Source organism: Parasteatoda tepidariorum, unplaced genomic scaffold (genome assembly GCF_982258835.1).
Source record: "Parasteatoda tepidariorum strain Cologne lab strain unplaced genomic scaffold, Ptep-v5.0 scaffold_162, whole genome shotgun sequence".
Classification (NCBI taxonomy): Eukaryota; Metazoa; Arthropoda; class Arachnida; order Araneae; family Theridiidae; genus Parasteatoda; species Parasteatoda tepidariorum.
The window spans coordinates 28,755-47,333 of NW_028257521.1; the positions used below are offsets into that span (position 1 = coordinate 28,755).

The 18,579-nt window shown below is 29.8% G+C and overlaps 1 protein-coding gene across 2 annotated transcripts in view; it reads left to right on the top strand.

The window, feature by feature from the left end:
- LOC107448555 (uncharacterized) overlaps window positions 1–18,113 on the top strand; it is a 45,046-nt gene extending 26,933 nt beyond the window's left edge. For both annotated transcript variants that reach the window (XM_087156465.1, XM_016063801.4), the window contains one exon: window positions 16,857–18,113. In XM_087156465.1, the coding sequence (XP_087012591.1) occupies window positions 16,858–17,841 (984 nt within the window). In that variant the 5' untranslated portion in view covers window position 16,857 and the 3' untranslated portion in view covers window positions 17,842–18,113. The remainder of the gene's footprint in view (window positions 1–16,856) is intronic.
- The last annotated feature ends 466 nt before the right edge of the window (window positions 18,114–18,579 follow it).

Genomic DNA, 18,579 nt, shown 5'->3' on the forward strand with positions numbered 1-18,579 from the left:
TTGACGCATATCCATAGAGATAGGTATACCACAAAGAGAATTTCAATATTTCAGCGCTTTTGAAGAAAATAGACTTAAATATATACTTACCTCAATCAATGGATAAAAGTCATTGCAAGAGATAAAATAAAAATGCAAACGGGTTTTGTAACTTTCCATATAAAATTCGAAATGCTTCAAAGTGAAGCGTCCCGTAAACCTAGTGTTAAATATTGGTTAACTTTCAAAAAATAGTTGCAAAATTAACCTCAGTCAGAAGTTTTGATGTGCCTTATTTTATAAAAAAAAGTACTATAAATTTAAAACAAAAGTTTCTTTCTTAACTTGCTGTTTTGTAAATGGAGCATAAGTTACATCTTGAGAAATTTTTCATTGTTATGAAGACAGTTATAAAGTATGAAGACAGTTTTTTGGTAACAAATTATTCTATATTAAATTTGGAAAAAAAATTTGAAAGTTATTTTTAATTGAAAATATGAATTAAGAGCAGGGCATCATTGGGGAAATAAGTCTAAAACCATTATATTTTTTAAAGGATCATAAGTATAGTACATAAGTATAATAAATTAGAATTTGGCTTTCAAAGCACAAAACAAAACAAAAAAAATATTTGTCGAAGTATGCTGTAATGCATGGTTTTTAATTATTTTGACAAACAAACCTGCAGGAAGATTAAAATTTGTAATCCTTGTGCTATATTTAGTCTTGTTAGAATTTGTTTCTGGTGTATATACGTAAGCTGAAAAAAATTAAAATAAGACTAATTATGGCTTACTTCGAAGTGAAAACTTAAAAGAACTGCTGTTAAATGCTTATTTTTTTTCCTCGTAATATAGTCAATATATTGTAATTAGAAATTTAATATTTTCCTTTCAAAAATGCCATTTCTCTTTCACTGTTATTTTTCTTAAATTAATTTCATAAAAGCAACCATAAGATTAAACAAATTATGAATTATAAATTGGATCTAAATATGGGCAGAGAGAGGCTTCGGAACTCATCACTGAAGAAATGCTAAATTGCGGAACCACTTTAACTCTTCCATAGAACCCTGGGGTTCCGAGGAACACCTTTTGGGAACCGCTGTAATGCAGTTTCAAGTCACTCTCACAAATTTTCGGAATCTCACGAGCTTGAGATCATAGAATAGCGGAAACTTTTTCTACATAAACCTTAACTAAAAAGGTTTCGTTCAGTTTACTAACCGCAGTAATATGAATCTGCGTTAATTTATTATTATTATTTTAATTTAAAATATTTTTAGCTGTAAAGGTTTCTCAAAAGGGAAGGAATTTTTCTTTGCAAGTCAAAGTAGAAAAAATTCATAGTGAAAAAGACATGCTAGTCTCTGTAAAATTTAAACGTGTTTCAAGCTTCACTGAGAATGAATATAAAAATGAACCTTGAGGAGCACTTATAATAAGCATAAAAATGATTGTTATTACTGTTCGTAAACATGCACTTTGAATAATCATTGAAACAGTAATAAATTATAATAATGGGTAATATTTTGTTTATTAAACGATGTTTGTTAGTATGGATTAATTTGGAATCGCCATTTATAATGATGACGCACTTAAAATTTTATGTTTGTGAAAAGAAGAGACGAGCCACTACTTAATGCGACTTAAAATAATAATGTGCTATTCAAAGGACAATTTTAGCATTTTAATTGCTCTCTTAATTACATTGGGCTACAAATCTTCAAAACGTTCCTACTTCTTAGAGGAATATGGCAAATCCCTAATAAATTCAACGCGCTAAACTGGAAAAAGCTGATTTTGTTAATTTTCTTTTTAAATTCGTACGCATTATTTGAAAAAGTGCATGATTATAAAATATATTGGGAATACTTTTATCTGCTTCTGCCTTTCTAGCTTCATTATAAAACCCCTCTTTGCCTGCTTGTTATATTGGAGTATCTGTACAACTCTTCAATCTGAAGCCTCAAAAAAACATCTTCAAATTTTGCTACAGTGAATCGAGGTAACTTACTTATCCTCTTCGTGCCTGTTAGGCACGAAGTCTTTTTCTATACACTCCTTTTTTGGCCAGGCAACGCGCTTTTTCCCATCCAGTTAATCCTGCTCTACTAAGATGTTCCTTATTGCATCTTTGACATGCTAGTCTCAGCCTCCTTCTTTTTCTCTTTTTCCTCAGGTGCCCATGAGCTTGCAACATTTGCAGGATTGTTTCTATATGTTCAATGCGTTAAATGAAATCTATAATGCATCTCTGCAAAGTATCAAGTTGACCACCTGTCTAAGTTGACACTTATTATCAAGAATTGAACTTATTCTATGTAATAAAAGAGAGCAAAATCTCAATCTGACTATCTGTCTAGCTTGCATGTTGACATTTGAATTTATCTAATAATGTTATTGAAATCTATACTAAACCCTTCGTTTGTTGACTGAGAGAAAAATAATTTAAAAATATTTTAGTATATTAGAATTTTCCTAAATCAGATAAATTGTATTAGAAACGAACTTACAAAAATTGATTATAAGTGGAAAATAAGTAAGAGCTTTTTAATTGATTCGTAAGTATAACAAAACAAACTGCAAAATGTTGACATGAATATAGTGCATTCTCTAATAATGAATCAATGAAAAATATAAAAATATTTTTCATTGATTGTTGTGTACTGTATACTCATCTTTTATTAAACGAATCACTTTAACAATAAGTTCGTGCAATCGATTTTATTTGAACGTTAAATAAAATTTTATAGTGATGCTTAAAAAAATTAATTATATTGATCTACAGTTTGATTAAAAATATAAATACAATGATATAATAAAGAAAAACTGACTGCTTTTCTCTAAGTTGACCTCAAAAACAAAACACTGCAAGTTATCAACTTACACAAGTTTTGCATTAGATTAAAGTCCTTTTATTACTAAGAAAAAAACGTTAATATCCATGGAAAGAGAAACAAATAACTATTTTCAATGTAATGTTCGTGTTCCGAACGTTAAATTCAATGGGACTGATAAGCAACCACGTACGAAGCAATTTCATTGTTGCCGAGTGTTATCTCTGAGTAAATCTCATGCAAAAGGTTTATAATGTTTCGTGATATGCAAAAACTGATGTCAATATTTTCAACTAAAAATTACGGTATGCGTAATATAGTTCTGATTTACATTATCTGCTATGTTGAGAGTCTTATGAATTCTTCTGATAAGGTCTTAACCAATGTTTTCTCATAGGCGATTTCCTACTGTTTATTTTTACTATGATAGCTATATTCTAATATGTAAAAGTGTAAAATAAAATGTTATATCAAGCAAATCTTTTTTAAATAGATTTCGAGTCACCGAGTTTGAATACATTAATTTTAGGCAACATGAATGTTTTCTATATGCGATCTACATGAAGAGAAAATTATGATGTATTAAAAAAAAAGGAAAAGGGGCTAAGCAACATGTTAAGTATACAATCAATAAGAGGGCTGTCTTGTGAAATTGAAGTGATAACTTACTTACAATTCATGTAAGTCATCTTACTACGAATTAGTATATTTCTGGTGTGTATATAATACTCAAAATTTCACAAATTCTAATATTTGCTTAAGAGAAGTTTAATCTTCTCATAAGTATGTTCATTTTCTAGAGAGGCAGGTAAAAATATGACAGAGTTCAGGTATAAAAAAGATAAAATTTATTTTCATATAAAGTTTATTGGGAAATTTCTACTCTATTTTATTTACCAAAGCCTACCATTGTTAGAGACTAAAACTTTTCATAACGGATGAAAGATTCATACCGGTGGTTGTTAACCTAGTGTGGTCCTCACGGAAAATCTCAATTCTGTATTCCATTCTTCGTGACAATTGACAAGAAGGAATGCGAGAAGAATGAGAATTAGTTTTGTCATTCTCACAGAGATTTTAAAACTTAAGGTCGTAAGTTTGTTGTCCAATTTCACTGTCGTTGCTCCCACGCTCACGGTTTTATGTCTTCAGGGCAATAAAGAAGATTAAAGCTCCGAAAAAATAGAAGAAAGTGTTTTGCTGTACTTAGCTTATCTTGACAATAAGAAAAGGAAGTCTAAGCTTTATTTGGGGGAAATCAGTCATGCGTTGCGTCTGGTATATTTCGTTGAGATTCCAAATTTTTTTCAAGCTTTTTTTTATTTCATTTTGACTGTTTTAGATGCAACTATTAATTTACAAGACTGATGCAATAACTCCATTAATATTATGCAAATCACATATTAATTAAATCTGCCTTAGAGTGCCCTCCAGCTGATGTAATCCACTTCTTTACTCTGTTGTAAAAACATCAACAACAATCTTTGAAACCCTCTTTTTATACTGCTGTTTAACTCTGACATCCCTTGTATTTTCTACATCCTCAAAACTTAATTGTTTAGCTAATTTTGGAAACAAAAAGTTTGAAAGATATTTGTTCAACAGTATTGGGGATTTTGTAATTGCCATAACCTTCAGTACCAAAACCTTTGCCAAATGAACAAGGTATAAGGATGTCCAAATCTTGAAGGAAATCTCAACGCCTAAATTCAGCAGCATTCTGAACTAGCACCAAACTTATAAAAATTTGCACAAAATGAGAATAAGGCTTTGATTTTGATAATTTTAATTTTGGTGGAAAAATGCAGCCGCATTAATGATTTTTAAAAAGCTTAAAACTTCTAAAATATTTTAGTTATTTGTCCGTTCTAACGGCCAGATAATTCTTTAAAGTACGGGCAAGAAGGCATGTATAGTTTAAAAATATAGCTTTGTTTCAAGTGTAAGGCACTTAAACTTTCTAATTTTCTTTGTCAAGAGAGCTTCGAAAAATCATATTTTTATCACTTTTTTATCCAAGTAAAAAAAAACAATACAACAGGTGAGAGTTAACCTGGAAGCATGAGGAATGGGTATATAATTAACATAATATTTCAGGAGTTATTAAAATCAATTGTAAAAATTAAATACCGCACCTTGCATATAAATGCTGGAATGTCAGGTTCAGGTTGTGACCTCAGGTTGGGGCCTGGCAGAGCGGCATTACCCACCAAACGCTCTGCAAAGCGTGGCGGTAGCGGGTTCGAATCCAGCTGTTATCCTGGATGTTTCTTCGTGCTGTCCTTCTCTGTGTTATGCTATCTGTCCTTCTATTTCCCAACGGTTTATAAGCCTAAACTGAGCACACAAGCATGCAAATGTATATAATTACAATAAATGAGTAGGAATCTTTTATGTTAAGTATGAACACTAAAATCTTTTTTTGAATGTTAAAGTTAGAAACTTATCAGCAACAAAAACCATCCTTAGCATTGAAAAGATATTAAATTATTACTAACAAGAGAACATCTTGGTGGTTAAGGAAAAATTCCTCTTCAGTTTAATCTGTTGCTTACCAGCTACTGGGAAAATTTTTCGTCAGGAAAAATGAAGTTTTTATCAGAATCTTCACAGTTGCCTAGCAACAGAGTGATTTAATCAAATTTTTACTGAACAATTTATTCCCCCCCTTCAAAACCTACCCTAAGTATCGCAATGTTTCCTTGTTGAATTCCTGCTGGAATCATATAAAAAGTGATTAAAAATTACTTAATAATAAATAAATAAAAAAGGACACTCAAATATTGCAACATTGTATAGAAGGGCATTTAAGAAGTGCAATCTTATCTACTTTATGTTAATATTAAAATTTCGAAATTAAATTCGAAATATAAATCTTCGGTTCTTGTTTAGAATGGCTTGTATTTTACAAAAAGATAATTTTTAATTCATAAGAACAATTTTACTTTTATACATTCATTTACAAATTTGAAAAGACACTGTTTTGATATAGTACCCTTTACAGTGAATAAATTCAAAGAGTTATGTAAAAACAAAATAGACTTTTGATGACTTTCTGAATTCGCTGAATTTGTGATACCTTGCTTTTTTTATTTCTCTGAATACTAATTTTAATAAGTTAAATTGTAAAAATCAAACACAACTGAAGTAGATTTTATTTTGATCAAAAGATAGTCCTACACGCATCGGAAATCAATCAATAAGTTTCATCTATTCAAAAAGTTTATTAACGTATATCAAACTCTAGCATTGTTGCAAATATCGAAACGCAAACAATTCACCACGTTATGTACGCAAGAAATTGAGTTTCCGATTTTGCATGTTGCTACTAATGAAAATTAATTAAAACAAATCTAACAACTCTGAAGACTTTCCGGGCGAAATCATTCGATGACTTCCTAGTAGCGATCGCTTAGTCTTGGCTTGAAGTGTTATGGAATCTGATTCTTTGAAAGAAGACGTGCGCATTAAATTAGAGATTAAAACCCATTGAACCGTGAAAAGATATCCTTTGTTGATGCCGGAAAATTAAAGAGCAGATAAATATTGCCGGTAATCGGGCATGCAAGTACTAATTAAGTGTGCACTCTTTATGAATGCGCTGGATCGGTTCATAGGCAAGCATCGAATCTGCGTTACGTTAATTGACAGGAAGTAAAATATTCTTGGAAATGGTTTTTTTTACATCCTTCATGTAACAAAAAGATTTTAAAAGGTAAAAGAAACGTATGCTCCAATTTCCGAAATCAATTATGTTAAATGAATTATTTTTAGTTTCGCGAATGTCAATTGTAGCTTGTGGATGACTGTTAACATTCTTATTGATTTATTTAAAATGCGTCTTGGAGCGTTGTTTCTCTCCTTTTTGATTCAAATGTAACTAATTTAGAATGCTTTAATTTTATTTAAAAGTTTTGAAAAAATAAACTGCGATATTAAAGATGTTCGTTACCAAGATAAATAATTTTTTCGCCAGGAAAAGTAAAATAAAAACAGTTTCAGTGAAACTTCAACAAAAACTATTAAAGCTTTAATTCTAAACTGCAAATCTTATCGAAAAGGATTCTCTGAACTTAAAAATGAGCGAATAGCTTAAATATTTTAAAAGTATTATCTCTATGCATTTAATTCGTAATGTGCTATTAAACTTGCAACTGTAAAATACCCAATATTCAGAATGTTGAAATTTTTACATCTTAATATTTAGTAATCACTTTATTTAAATGTTTACCGGTATTATATGGTTATAAGCATATATGGCAACGTTACTTTTAAAAAGTAACGAGTAAAAGTACAAGTATTTTTAAAAAAAGTAACGAGTAAAAAGTAAAAAGTTCTTATTTTAAAAAGTAACGAGTAAAAAGTACAAGTAAAAGTACAAGTACTAAACAAAAAAAGTAACGATTTAAAAGTACGTTTCTAGGAAATCGAACCTAAAATTTTATTGAATAATATTCTTATGTTCTCTAATGCTTTTGCAAAATTGTTGTTATTTAATTAATTATTTTTAATTTTGAAAGTTATGGACATTTATTTATTTTTAAATTCGGAAGAATATTATAATATAATTTTATAATATAATCGTATAATATAATTTTAATATCAAACTTTTTATGGATTTGCACGAAAAAGAAATTTTATCTATTTATTTTAATTTTTAGTTTATTTTTATTTATTTAAATTACCATTGATTTAAAATTGTTTTACTTTATAGAAACGCGTTTTAAAAGCACAAACATAAACAAAGCAAACATGAGATTTCAGAAAGCTTTGTGATCTTTGAGCTAGTAAAAAATAATTGAATGTGCAGTATAAGTTGAAACAGAACAGTCTACAATTTTATTTGTAACAATGGCTAATGCTGAAGTCATGCAAGAAAATCGTTTTCCGAACATTTCTGCCTAACGGAATAATTAAAATTTGTAAATGAATTTTAGTATCAGCGGCTAAATTAATAGTTTTCAAGAGTTAAAATAGTAATTATAATAGCTTTCAGTAGCACAAATAGTTCTGAAGTTCTTAGAGATTTGACTGGGCATTGTTTGACAAGGTCGGGCATAAACATAATTTTAGTAAAAAATGTACTAGGTAAAAATGTATTTAGTAAAAAATGTATTAAGACAAAAATTGTATTATTAGTGAGTTCAAACAGAAAATTGAAAAACGTAATAACAAAATCCAAAATTTTTTATTTAAAATGTATTAAAAAAATGCATGAAACTCGAAAATGAATGAAAATAACTTGCTAATTAATATTTTTATTCATTTTGCAAAATAATTACATTTCCGAAGCATTTTTTTTTTCAAAAAGCTTACCGAGTTTTAGAAAAAAGTAACGATTTCATTCGACATTTCCGTTACAAATACTTGTACTTTTTCCCTAAAAAAGTAACGAAAGTACAAGTAAAAGTACTAAATTTAAAAAGTAACGAAGTACAAGTAAAAGTACGTACTTTTTACTTGTACCGGCGGTACAAGTAACGAAAGTAAAAGTACTGCCATATATGGTTATAAGTGTGCAGCTTGCAATGAGTTCAGGTTTGTCTTTTTAACTTCGGATATTATGATAAGCCCAAACAATGCAACGTTGGTGTGACTTTCCAAATATTAGAAAACTATACAAACACTTTTTATTTTGTCTTTATATTGACATTTTCCATTTTCATTGTCAAGAGAGTGCTGGCAAATGATGAAAAAAATCTAACAGTATGTAGCAAGTCGTTAACAGTTATGAACTCAGACCAGTTACAGAAACAATGTATTCTCTAAAAACGGTATTTGAAATAAAGACAGTCTCTGAAAAACAACCTTAAATGAAGAAAAAAAATTAATATAACTTAAGGCTGTCGAGGAGAATGGCGTAAGTCAAAACAGCTCCAACGATGACAAAAATAACACTTCGCTGTAATGGCATCACTTTCCAGGCTGTCAGATGGACGTCTTTTCGTACAAAAAGTAACAAATTTCTGTAATGCTTTGACAGATTTTCATATTTCCCTCCTATTTTATGCACTAAGGTGTGAATTTCTGATGCTGATTCTGACATCCAAGAAGCTGACAACGTAATAAAAACAAATGCTACAAACTGATTTATACTAGAGCAGAGTATTAGCTCTTTAAGCTGCCTGCTAGGCACAACTTCTCCGTGGATAAAAATGCATAAGCAGTAATGTACCATTGCTGCAACAATAATAATTGTTAAAAACACTAAAAACGATAGTTCATTATCTATATTCTCAACTAAAGAAGATAGTCTAATGTATCTTCGTCTAAAATTGTTGAAATCTACCAATCGTTCAACTGATAGAGATTTTTTCAGATTTTCAAACAGCATTTTTAACTGGTAACAGACTGAAACGTAATAAAAAGCAAAGCAATTCAAAGGAAGTAACAGACAACTTGCGTTCACAATTGACACTACGGCTCCAATTATAGAATCTGATCGTAGACTCAACTCAATATTACACTTGAAAATCCATAAAGTAAGCATCGTGCTCGATGAAATCCACAATATAATAAAAACCTTGAATTTCAGGCTTAAGAGAAACAGACCTCTTTTAAAACATGCGGCTATTGCCACTAGTCGATTATATTTCAATATTATGGCACACCGAAATATAATGAGGGTCAAATTAGACGCGAAATAACTGAAAAATAATAGTGCTATTAGGTCGTTTTTAATGATGATAATAGTTGAGCAACTTGCAGTTATAACTGGAATAAGCATTATTGTTGTCATTATAATCTTCAAAAAGATGCGTTTTAGATGGTTTTTTGAAGCAATGTCTGTGGAAAATATCAACGCCAAAAAAAGAAAATTGAATATGATTTTATAAATATTTTTCATCTTGTTAATGGATTCTTGCACAATTTTAATCCTTGGTGACTTTCTTAAGCTTCCTAAATGTAACGCCTATCTCCGTGTATGTTTCAATTGTTTTTGTAGAACGATGTTATGCAAAAATCAGAGTAAAATATTTCCAACAATTTAAAAACTATATTATTTCACATTTAATTTTTTCTTAATAAACAAAAATCATTCATATCTTTTCAGCTCGTGACTTTGGCATGCGAGAGGAAATCAATCTATTCTTAGAGATTCTCTTGTACGTCTGCTTAATACATTTGCAAATAGTTCGAAAAACCATTGCAGGGTCATGACCTTATATTCATTTTATGAAATTGTCGTTTATAATTCTCGCTACCAAACACATTTTAAATTCGAAAACCCAGAAAGGATAAAAAAATTAAACAAATTTTGATAATCCCTTGGCTGCAGGTTTTAACGATTTATAGGCAATGCATGAACTGCTTAACTTATTTTAGCGAAGAATATTAAAACAACTACATCTTACTTGCTTGCATCGCAAGAGTCTATGCACATTTGGAGATTCATTCCCTCTGTTGCACATTCCTTATCATTCTAAATTGTTTTAGAAAATTTTATTTTGATAAGGCTATTTTTTTTTATCTCCATTTAGAACTCCAAATTGTCTTTCAAAAATAAGAAGTTGATTATTTTAATTATTACGTGTCCATATTCTTCAAAACTGCTTATTTCCAACCATAAATACTGCAACAAATTTGATAATAAAACCCCTTCAGTAAATATTCTATAATTTATTCAAACACCGGACATAAAATGATGCCATGAATATTTTCCTATTATACTAAACATCTGAATATCAGTCATTTTCCTGTTAAGTGTTAGGTTAATTTTTTTAACAAATATCTGGAAAAAAAACACCAATACGAATAAAAGAAAATTGAATATAATTTTATAAATGTTTTCAATCTTATCAATAGACTCCTGCACATTCCTTGATGACTTTTCAATTTCTGGAAGAAAAAAAATAGAACGGTAAACGCAAGCAAATTTTCAAAATTATTAAAAAACACTACCATTTTACAATTACAATCATCAAATAACTTTTTTTTCTTAATTATTAGTGACTTTTAAAGAATCTTGAACTAAGACGAATAGTTCTCTTCATTTAAATTAACTAGTTTTTTATTAATTCAAAAATGTGATTACATTTAAATACTTGTTATCTACTCTCTCTGAATCACAAAGGAACGAGGTAGTGGTTGAAGTAACAACTATCTGAAGAAAAGAGAAATTTTTCCGTTTCAAATTTGCTTCCTATTAAATACTGTCATGTAAATAAATTATATAAATTATAATAAAGATTTTAATCATTTTTATAAATTGTGGTTTTGTATCTTTCCTATAACAAAAACACAGATACAATTGAATATTTACTTCGTTGCCAAAGTAACCGAAGTTATTACCTTATACGAATAAACTTACTATCCAAAAATTTATTTGTAATGTCTGGTAAAGAATAGCAACTCTTGCGTCATAAACAACGACTATCTAAAATGTTATTTATTTTTTGAAATATTGTTTATTGGTACTTTGCAGTAATCTACAGTATAATTGAATTTTTTTCTAAAGAATAAAGGACCATATCGGATATTACCTTTTTCGAAACACCGAAAATATTATCAATAACTTAAAATATAAATGGTATTGAATGATTCTATAACAATGCGGCATTATAATTGTTTTGTTACTAGAAAGCGGTTCTGTACAATTGAATAATATTAATAACTATAATATTTATCGATTTACTCTTCGACCTAAAATTTTATTTAACACATTTTTCATACTTTATTTTGTATTAATCTTGGTCAAAATTAGTGAAAAAGGTAATATTTAGTATTTTAATAATTTATGATTATGAAATACTGCATGAAACACCCAAATCTCCCAAACACAGCTCGCTTCCTAACAATATTTGTTCGTAATTAGAGTGTCAAAAAATATTTATATAAAGGGTACCGGGGTTCCATCAAAGGGTAAATAAGATAATAATGATTAAATACTAATTATAGAAGAAAGTATGTATTAGTTTGGAATATTTATCGAAATTCTTTTGTTGATTTTTATTTTGCACCCTTAAAGTTTCAAATGAATGTTTTATATACAATCTCTGTGATTTGAATCGGCATAGTGTATTTTTTTATGAAATGGTGTAAAATTATTGCTAACTACAAAACATAAGAGACGTTCCTTCTATAAATTTTAAGATAATACATATTAAGACTATCGAAAAATCAAACGGTAACTTTTATTTTAAATCTATGTGACTGTTAGCTTATTTTTGAGAGAGAAAAAATGATATCCATTTGTGGTTTCTGATCGACATAAAATGCGGTAAATACATTTCTGAATTTTAATGTATTACAAAGAATTTTTAAGTTACCTAGTGTACGGGAGAATTCAGATTACAAATGAATTCCTGAATCAAGTATCGGGGGAAATTTGCTTTCGTGGAGGACTATTTTGATGAAACTAGCTCGCGTTTGCGTTACATAGGGAGGAAAACTACGAAAACTTTCCACAATCAGTGTGACGGCAAGAAGACTATAACCCTCAATATAACCATATCATTAGCATAACCATATTATAGAGCAAAATGGTCGATACTATGGCTCTAGTTAAACATGGTTCATTTTATTTAGGTTGTACAAGACTTTGGTTCTAAATTCCGATATTATGATTATTTTTCTGAGTGTGAAGGTTCCCTAGGTGAACAATTGCTCTGAAGAATTAGAAGGATGCTTTGAAATTTTCTAAATATCGATTAGAATTTACTATAAAATTATTTTTAGACGCTTTAAAAATATTCAATTTTATAGAAATTAATTGCGGAATCTGAACTGTTATTGTTAAGAATTGGGGTTCAATCCCTAGCTTGGAGCCCACCCAGCGTCAGATCGATGGATACCAGCTGGTCTAGGAAGTAACAGTGACCTGTGCGCAATGCTGGCCACATTGCCATAATCATACAGTTGGTCACGAAATTGTGAATCCTTAAGATCCATGACCCCCTGGCCCACAACGGGATGCTGCGGGAATCCTCCACTTTTTTAATTGAAGAATCATTTAAATATTGAAGTCTGTATCAAAATAAGTATAATTAAAACATGCTTTTTCTGTAATTTAAGGGCCGATCTGAAAGTGTATCTCAACAAAAATTAAAAACCAACTGTTTAAAAAAAATTTTAGAGATAAGATTGCAATGATAAGTGTTTTTATTGCGAAGTGGGCGTTAATACAGAAAATTTAGAAACTCGTTATCTTGTAGTGAAAGCGATGAGTGATATGAGGATTATTCAGGTTTATGAGTGGACACATTTAAAAAAAGATAGTATCGAATTTACAACTTCCTGAATCTCAGTTTCTTCTCTTTTTTCACATCAAAAGAGTAACTCAAATCTTTGTCCTATTTTTTTCCCCTAGCTATGTTACCATGAAAACAAAGGCAAACCTTACTTTTGTTGCCAGCCGATTGTTGTGACGTATTAGAGGGTCACATATTTTGCATGATTTACGTGAGGCATGGTCATATTCAAGCATTCTTTTCTTAGACTACACCCTAGTTTATAAACTGTATGCTTGGCTGCTTTTTCACTAAAAATCGGCGAGCGTTGATCGTTTTATATAGAATTTTTTTCCCAAAAGGTGTTTAAGAGATGAAATGATACACTTTATTGAGCAGGGAAATGATGGATATTTTTTTATTAGAAAAAAAAAAGCATTTTATCGTATAATGTGATAAAAATATCATTTCGTTTTATTCTATAGAATTCAGCGTTCACTGTGAATGACGTTTGAAATTTCATGCGTGATTCAATTGATAAATTTCACGGAAATGTTTCTATTAAAAACTTTCTCTATTTGTATAATATTTAAAATGATCTATTTTTACTTCATTTTAGAAACATTTTATTAATTTGAAGAGAGATGACTACATATTTCGTTATCACTTTATTAAAAACTTGAAAAAGGGACCATTAAATTACTCAGCCCATCTTTGGGTGGGGACTTATTATGATGTTGAGGTATTTGTGTAAAATCTCATCAACTGGGAGGTTTATGCGCGCATTTCACCAAATTGACACCAAGTCGTTTCATATTGTAAGCAATGCATTTTTAATGGGAATTAAAGCAAAACAAAAAACAAAAAAGAAAAGATTTAAAAAGAATTTCTGCTTTTTTAGAACATACGATAAAAAAAAAATTTGGTGCGATTCATTGCGAAATAACTCAAAATAAAAGTACTTTAAATTCATTACATTATAAATCCTTTCACCAAACCTTAAAACACTTTGAATTCATTATACCTCAAAAAGAAAAAATATATATTATTTCATTATTCATTCATAAAAAATATATATATTCATTATTGGCGGAAAATCATTTTGTTTGGAGATATTGTTTGGTCAAGTTATAAATGGTCGACGAAATTATACACAAGAATGGTTATTGAGAATTTTCCTTTTTTCACCTGGACTAATCGAAGTGTACCTGGATAAAGATAAATTCATTACCCTCCTTAAAAGTGAATATTTGTTTTTCTTGTGTAGTTTTTGAAATTGTTCATTTCTTAATTAAAATTTGAATAATTTATAATGACTCAGATAAAATAAAAATAATAACATTTGGTACATTTTAAAGTGAGGGGATCAAGTTGAGGGTATTTTATTATAGACTATGTCAACCTTCAGCTATCAAAAGTTACCTCTAGATCGAATCGAGTAAACATGTCTTATATACTAGTGAATTGGTATTTAATATTTGTAGTGGTAGTTATACCACAAAGTCACTCAAAATAGTTATCTCAGTTTTTTTTAGAAAGTTTAGGGGACTCTTTTAGACTTCCTTTATTCAGCTTTAATTGTTTAAGAAAATTTTCTTTTATGATAAGTAAGTTAAATTTTTAAAATTATAAAATATCTTTTTTTTACCTCTTATTGACTTACAATGTCTTAATTTCTGTTCAGAAATAAAAATATACACAAGAAACTGATAAATAAAAGAAAATATACTCTAAATAGGATACTTGAGAGCGGGTAGCTAAATGTGGTATTCAAAAATGATTTCCATTATATTTTTTAAAATCATATTTGTCAATTTTCCATAAAATATTGTGAAATGTTGCAGCATTTTCTGTATCCCTATAAAAACTGGAATTAATTCTGGCTAATAATTATTTATTTTTATGTTACCCTTATTAATTACGAGTATTTAATGAATTAGTAATGCACAACTGTAAAATATTTATCCTTTCAATATCCCACAAATAAAGTTAAAGTTTTAGTCTTATCCAGAGTTGATTACCATAAATTTTTGAAGTTTTACAATATGTTCTTAGATCTTGAATGACAACCACGACCTTCCCTTTATGAGCTATTCAAATGAAACAAGTAATTTGTAGTTCTATTTTGAAATGTCATCGAATGTCTTAAAACAAAATGTTAAAAATATTCTGAGGCTAGTTGTGGTTAAGTCTAATTTACTTCGACATTGTTCACTGTAAAATAATTTTATGTATTATATTTTTAAAAAAAATTTACTCTTCTCTGCAAGGGAACGAATCTATATATTCGTACTTCTCGACAGCTGCATGTTTACTTACGACTTTACATCAACAAAAAATAATAATAATAATAAACGAAAAGATCCCCCCATCGTAGAAGAGTAACTCGTGTTACGAGAACGAGGGATATTTTAAGAATTGCACAACAAGGCCCATGGAGGTTTTTTAATGAGCTATTTTATTGAAAAATCTTATAAGTATATACTGCTTACTGTTGATAAAAGAAATGTTGCATAGCTGGATTGAATTGAAAGTTAGAGAAAATATTAGTTTATTCGTTATATTTTGTTCTTTTTCACGTTTCAGAATGTATGAGAGAAGAAAATTGAATTCCTGTTTATAAATAATCATTTTTTTAGTACATGCTCATGTAGTATTCCCTGGAATTATAACCTCACTATGTTCTTCGCCATCTTTAGATCAATTATTTAAATTGTTGAAAACTTTGAATTCTTATTTTTTTATCTCTACAGGTAATAATTACATTTTTAAATCAATAGATAAAGCCAGAAGTTGTTACTTTTATATAAAATTTTGTCTGTAAACCGACCATAGATTGCAATATAACAGTACACAGAATTTCCAGCACGAAATAAATAATAATTAAATCCCCTTTAAACTATTAAAATGAGCTTCTTAACCCCATGATTTACTCTTTAGGTTACAGAAAAAGTTATGGACGTTTTATTTGGTCGAGATATTTCATTTTAAATTAAAAAATTAAATCTGTAACTAGACGATAAACTTAAGAGATTTGTTGATTCAAACGTGATTTTTAAAGATTATTTATTGCTGTAAAGTATTCCTATTTGTGATTGGTTATAAAAATATTAAATATTTATGGTCGAAAATTATTAACCTATTGTTCAAAGAATTATTAAGATCTAACTTTTATATACATATGGTTAGGGTTTAACAAAGGAGCTGTTAATGTTATAATGTTTTAACGCTAGAAAAGCGGTCTTTTTTTCATTAAATAAGTCACTCTTCAAACTTGTATGAATAAATTGTGAATTAATAACTTGTTATTTAGCATGTGATAAATAAATTGTTATTGAGCATTAGAGTTAATATATAAGTCGAATCGTAACTGTGTACTAGATATAGTTTATAAATAATGACTCTTAAGGTTTATCAAGATTAAGCCATTTTGTAAAAGATCAGAATATGAAAATGAACAATTTTATTTGCTTCCTTCCCTCTTTGTAATGTTAGATTTTCAAGGTGTTTACCTTCTGGCAAATGGGTTCTATGGTCCAGCCAGAGTTTTGCACTGTATAACCACTTCTGGATCTTGGGCCTTTTATTATCTCTTATGCAATGAATTTATTCTAGTATTAAATGTTACAATGTTGAAGAGGTTTATTGAATGTTACAAATAAACTTTTAAATGTTTATCTGTCAATTATGTGAACTCTCAGAGAGAGAGATTGTGAAGTTAAATCAATTTTCAGTGAATGTATTGTGACACTCTTGTGTATTCAAGGTGAAATAGATAATCGTCATTTATAACCTTTTTTTGTCATAGTTAAAATTAATTTTTGAAACTTAAATCAAATATTATAACCAATGAAATTTTTGTTTTTTAGAATGGAGGAAGTCTACGTCATCCGCTTGCGGGGAGTACCTTCAACATCAACTTCAGAATCTTCATCAGCTGTTGACACAAATGATCTCATTCGTGGATCAGTCCTCGGTCTAGGCGTTCTACACTGCATATTTGGAATCCTGGTACTCATCTTCGGTGCCCTCAAGACGACACTGGAGCACGAACCTCCCGCTACAGTTTTCGGAACCTTATTTGGCCCGGTTTTTGTCGCCACTGGCCTATCTGCTATTATGTCCTGGAAGCGTCCTTTTCGCAAACTCAAAATTAAAGTCTTCTTCGGTTTCTCAGTCATTTCTTTACTCAGCTCCGCGACATTTCTTGGATTTTGCTTATTAGGTGTTGTCTATTTTCATAGTGTTCCACGTGTGTTTGGCGAAGGAGCTCACGTGACCGCCAATGCTATAATATCAGCTCTTGGCGAGATGATTGTCGCTGCTCTGTCAGTCTTGACCGCTGGCAGTGCAGTTTGGAAATGCTTGCAATGCGGTGCTTTTCGACCAGCAAATCTACAACAGCAGTCTACCCGTCAAAAAGTCATCGTCAAAACTGACATAGTCGGTGGTCAGTCAGCCGCTGAAATGCAGGGGGCACTCCACGAGGAAATGGTTCGTCATGTTAGCCCTCACTGTATTATTTCTTTGCGCGCCACAGATGAGCAAAGAAATGTGATTAAAAAGGTCCAAGAGTACCTTCATTCTCAAGATGAGCTTAGTTTTACGTTTTCTGATCCCAGCACATTACATGATGAACAAGATTTGGGTGTCGACTCTCAAAACTGGCGAAATGATGTTATGTCTGTGAGCTCGAACAACGGCATTCAAAATATTGAGCAGAATGATCAGAACACAGATAATATTTGTCAGAACTGTGCTAATAACGATCAAATTAGAGACCAAAGTATTCAAAACAAAGATAAAACTGTTCAGAAGACTGATACATTGCCAGATGACAGCATACCATTATAGTTTTTTAATCAGATAGTATGCTTATAATAAAATAAAGCTCTGTGATAGTTTTATTGTCATAGAAATTTTCTGGGCTGATGTGCCATATTCGAAGTTTCTATTAAATGTACCGATTTGTATTGTTTTAGTGGAATATCATTTCAGTTGTACTAATTTACATAAAATTTTGTGTAGTGAAATTTACTTTGTATGATACATATTGTTTAAATGTTGACAAAAATGGCACCAATACACAATTGTTCGTTTAATAAAGTGTTTTTGAAATTTTAAAAGTTTTTTAAGTAACGAATGTATCAAAATTGTACAGGGACGCAATATGATCTGTTCCAAGATTGTTGTTCCAACGAAATTATTGTTCCATTGGATAAATGCAAGTTAATCGTCCCCATTTTTTCCATTCTATGCATTCCTACTTCCATTTTGAGTCAGAGGCAGTTGGTAGAAATATTTAATTTTATTACTTCGTATGCGTGTAACATTTTAAGAATCTGATGCCATCATTAGCTTTTGTGCTAACTTAGTACTCAGACCACTCGTATCAATGTCATAAAGTTTCTTTCTTTAAATAAAAGTTGTCGATGTGCTTCATTAAAAGTTTAAAAAGCTCCCTATTTTTGAACATTTTGTTTAAAACTTTGCTCAGCAGAGAGAAAGTTTTATGATTATCCAGTAAAACGTTTAATTATGAATAACCATATGAACTAGTATTTTTTTTTAATAAACATCTAAGAACTGACA